We start from the raw sequence: 3,915 nt of genomic DNA, 5'->3' as shown, positions 1-3,915 counted from the left end.
ATATGATTAACATGACAAGTGATTGATCATCTCAATGATTTTCATCAGGCTTGTAATCATAACTTGTCTAAATCAAGATTTTAGACCCATTGAACCTATTGACAACCCAAGTATTAAACCCCTACCCTTTACATATAGCACCAATGAAGATTACTTACAATTGGTGGTGTGACTTTTGACATTCAGCCTTATGAGATTCAACAAAGGCTCATTGTTTAGAAAATATTCATTGATCAAATCATAGTCATAGTGATGGTGATTCTTGTAATTTTTCAATTAACCATTGATGCTTGCTCTCATCCTCAAGGATTGGTGTGCTACACTAAGGACTCAAACTTGTGGTCCTACAAACTTAAGGGACCCTTCATATTCATGGTTAATCTACTTAAGGAAAGTCTTAGTTTAACATCATAGCTATAGGGAGGGTCGTGTTCTAGATTTGGCAAAGCATTTTTGGATGAAAACCACAAATATTTTTTAGCAAAAGCAATATAGTGTGCATTTTACATCATGAACACACAACACCCACTCTAATGGTGCACAATGAGACTCCTACAAATCAAATGCATTTATAGCTTCTAGTTGACAATAGATCATATTCTTATGCTCAAGGAAGCATTAAATGTGTAGCCACAAGTAATGATATTAGCAGCCCAAATGTGAAATCAAGAACTACTAATTTTGAGCATAAAGGATTCGTTGGAAGTATACTATTTCATTGATCTATTTAGGTGAGGTACCTAGTTTAGAGACTTATAATGGCTTCATAGTAGTGCACCATTCACATAAGACAAATGTTTTACAAGATAAGGAGAAAGAGAGGTTTCAAGACTGATTCATAGTAGTGCACCATTCACATAAGACAAATGTTTTACGAGATAAGGAGCGAGAGAAAGATTTCAAGATGTAGTAGAATGCCTACAGTGGATATATTCCATGAACAAGGAATTGAATGCTTTGGAGAAGTGAGGTGCTTGGTCAATTGTTGATTTTATTAAGGGTAAGAATGTGATTGGACATAATTGCATATACAAAATCACACATAACTTTGATGGAAGCATATGCAGGTTTCAAGCCTCACCTTGTAGAAAAAGGACATGAATAATGACAAGACATTCAACCATACCTCTAAAAGTGTGCTCAATAGAGATACCAAACTAAAAATGTGGTGTACTAAGCAACACATGTATGCATTAGGTTGCAAATATTATCATGAAGTCATTGTCCCAAGAGAAGCAAGAGTACTTATACTAGCATGTGGGAGTGCATAGCTTTAGTTATGTAAGCTCAAGCCTTCATCTTCCATGTGACTTGATCTTGAGGCCGATTATTGACATGTATGGTGGTGCAATGCCAAATTCTACCCACCATCTTATACATGACATGCATAGCATGTTATGAGACATACAACGCCAAATCTTAGTGCATGTGAATAAGGAGACATATAGTGTATTGTTGCCCTGCATTGTTTGTGGGTGTGTGTAGTGCCACATACTTAGTCATGTTGTAGTTATAGAACACTCATTGTAAATAAAGAGCATAATCAATATATTGTAGCAAATAGAGCTCAAGATGCTCCTTTTCTTGATATGTTAGAGAGATCTAAATGACAAGGCAAGAGATATGAAAGAAAGCAAGATGAACATCATCATGTGATGTGTAAAAACATAAACTCAATCTAGTTTTCACTTCCTGTCTGACATTATTTACATTGAAATAAGGAAGTTCAAATATCATACACAAACCTTACAACCTTAACAAGCCAAAAAGGCATAAAATTGATGGGCATGTACATATCCTAATTTATGATACTATATGGTGCAAAGTTTTAAGTTTACAAGCTCACATCAATGGGCACATATCCTTTTGCACGAGTGTGTTACAAAGTTTGCCACCAATCTCAATAGACTTAAATCCATTATTCATAACATCCAACATCCCAATTGTGCTCATGTTCTCTGAGGTTGATTTCTTTTTACTTGATGAAGAGTTTACAAAGTTTGAAAACGCCAAAGTTCCTTTTTGGATCTTCACTCTGCAAGTGTCACAACTCCTATCCAAGTTCTTGGCCTTCAAATCCTACACATTTGAAATGTAAAACTGTGATGGCATTATCTTGACTTTGAGCATATATAGACTATTCCAAAACTACTTGAGTAGATGAATTAGTGCAACAAATTCATATGCTTTGCTTTTGTTTGTTACACACCTCTAACAATGTTTCAAGGTCAATCTTTGTTTTCTTTTGGCCTCCACATCGATGACAAAATCTTGATTTTTCGAGCCATTGACCTGGTCTAGCACTACACATTTGTCCCTTGAAGAAAACACCACATTTTGAACATTGCCATGTTAGACACCATTCACATATAAAGCTATCTTGGTCTTTTGTGTCTTGTGTCATGTGGCCGCCTTCTTCTTTTACTAAGTAGCTTGGACTATATTTGTTATGAAAGTCTCCGCATGTTTTACATTGAACCTACAGTGACACAATACACCAAATCAATGGCACTCAACATGTTCTTTAGTTTCTATCAATATTGAGCAAAAGTGAGTTGCACTCAACACTTTCTTTATTCTCTATCAATACTGAGCACAAAAGATTGAAAGCACAGCAAGCTACTACATGTAAAAGTTATTTATTCTAACAAAGGAGGTGTGCTTTCAACATGATCACAAAGGTGACCAAAGATGTGTAATAGTGCCTTTTAAACTACGACAACCGAACATTTTTTATGAAATCATTTATGCTCAAAAGATGCCATTGTCAAGGAGATCCTCATTGTTAAGGCTTTTTTGAAATCGTTTTGTTAAAGGCATCATGCATGTTTGACGAAATCATTGTGGACCGACTCATAAGATATGATAAATAAAGATACTTTATAATGAGGTTATGCTTATCATATAGTATCCTTAGTGACGTTACGCTTACTTCAAGCCTTCGTGAGGTACTAAGGCAACCCCGCTATGTAATGACGTTACGCTCTCTTCAAGCTCTAGTGAGGTACCAAGGCGGCCAACAACAACAACAACAACACCCCCCCCGCCCCCCCCCCCGGGGCGCTCTATGCGTGCGTGCGTGCATACCCGTTGGTTGGTGTAGAAGGACGTGAAGAGCATCAAGTTATACATCTCATGCTCGTCAAGGAAGCTGTCATGGTGGTGGGAGAAGGAACGGAAGGAGAAGCAAGGGCGGCAGAGGTCGAAGGTGGCGTCGATGGAGGGACGGGACTGCCAGCAGGCGGTGCAGGTGTAGCCGAGGGAGAGGATGCAGGCGCGGCAGCTGGCGCAGGAGCGGGGACGGACGGCCAGCAGGTAGTACAGCGTCATGCACTCGTGGAAGTCCAGCACGCCGTTGCGGTCCGCGTCCAGAGTGTGGAAGAGCTCCCGTAGCCGGCCGGCGGGCCCCCCGCCCGAGCCTTCCGACGTCAGGCCCACAGCCTCCGCCACAGCGCCTGAGCCTAGCAGGTCCTCCTGCCTCAGGAACCCGTCCCCGTCCTTGTCCAGGCTCCGGAAGAACTCCCTCGCTCGCACCTGCACCTCCGCCGGCTGCGCCTTCAGGTATGTCTGCGCCAGTAGCCTCGACTCCTGCACTGAGCTTAGCAGCATATTGCCCCGCCCCGCCCCTCTCTCTCTCTCTCTCTCTCTCTCTCAAATGAGCTGCAGAATCCGCACGAACACGCTCTCCTCAGCTCACACACACACACACACACACACACACACACACACACTCTCTCTCTCTCTCTCTCTCTCTCTCTCTCTCTCTCAAATGAGCTGCAGAATCCGCACGAACACGCTCTCCTCAGCTCACCGCCTCTCTCTATCTCTCTCTCTCTCTCTCTCTGCGCTGCAGATGCGCCACCAATACCTCTCGACCTTCACTCTTCTGAGCTCACCGCCACTATATACACTGTT

The 3,915-nt window shown here is 41.6% G+C and overlaps 1 protein-coding gene across 1 annotated transcript; it reads right to left on the bottom strand.

Moving 5' to 3' along the window:
- Positions 1-1,725: 1,725 nt before the first annotated feature.
- On the bottom strand, positions 1,726-3,708 carry LOC148025086 (uncharacterized). Its single transcript, XM_087693801.1, has 3 exons — positions 3,088-3,708; positions 2,210-2,479; positions 1,726-2,079 (listed from the first exon to the last, which is right to left on the bottom strand). Exons 1-3 carry the CDS (start codon positions 3,607-3,609, stop codon positions 1,843-1,845), a joined length of 1,029 nt encoding a protein of 342 aa, XP_087549927.1. The 5' UTR covers positions 3,610-3,708; the 3' UTR covers positions 1,726-1,842.
- Between the last annotated feature and the right edge of the window lie 207 nt (positions 3,709-3,915).

Source organism: Lygodium microphyllum, chromosome 15, assembly GCF_053477565.2.
Source record: "Lygodium microphyllum isolate KBCC chromosome 15, Lygodium_microphyllum_v1.1.10, whole genome shotgun sequence".
In the NCBI taxonomy this organism is placed as follows: Eukaryota; Viridiplantae; Streptophyta; class Polypodiopsida; order Schizaeales; family Lygodiaceae; genus Lygodium; species Lygodium microphyllum.
The sequence above is the reverse complement of the archived record's forward strand: the minus strand, read 5'-3'. Positions and strand labels throughout refer to the sequence as shown.

Bases quoted from the DNA above. Each gene is read 5' to 3' on its own strand.
- LOC148025086 (XM_087693801.1), bottom strand. From the start codon at position 3,609: ATGCTGCTAAGCTCAGTGCAGGAGTCGAGGCTACTGGCGCAGACATAC. The intron at 2,480-3,087 runs GTATGCACGCAC...GTGTCACTGTAG, and splicing joins CCTTCTACACCAACCAACGG to GTTCAATGTAAAACATGCGG. The intron at 2,080-2,209 runs GTGTGTAACAAA...TCAAATGTGTAG, and splicing joins ACCTTGAAACATTGTTAGAG to GATTTGAAGGCCAAGAACTT.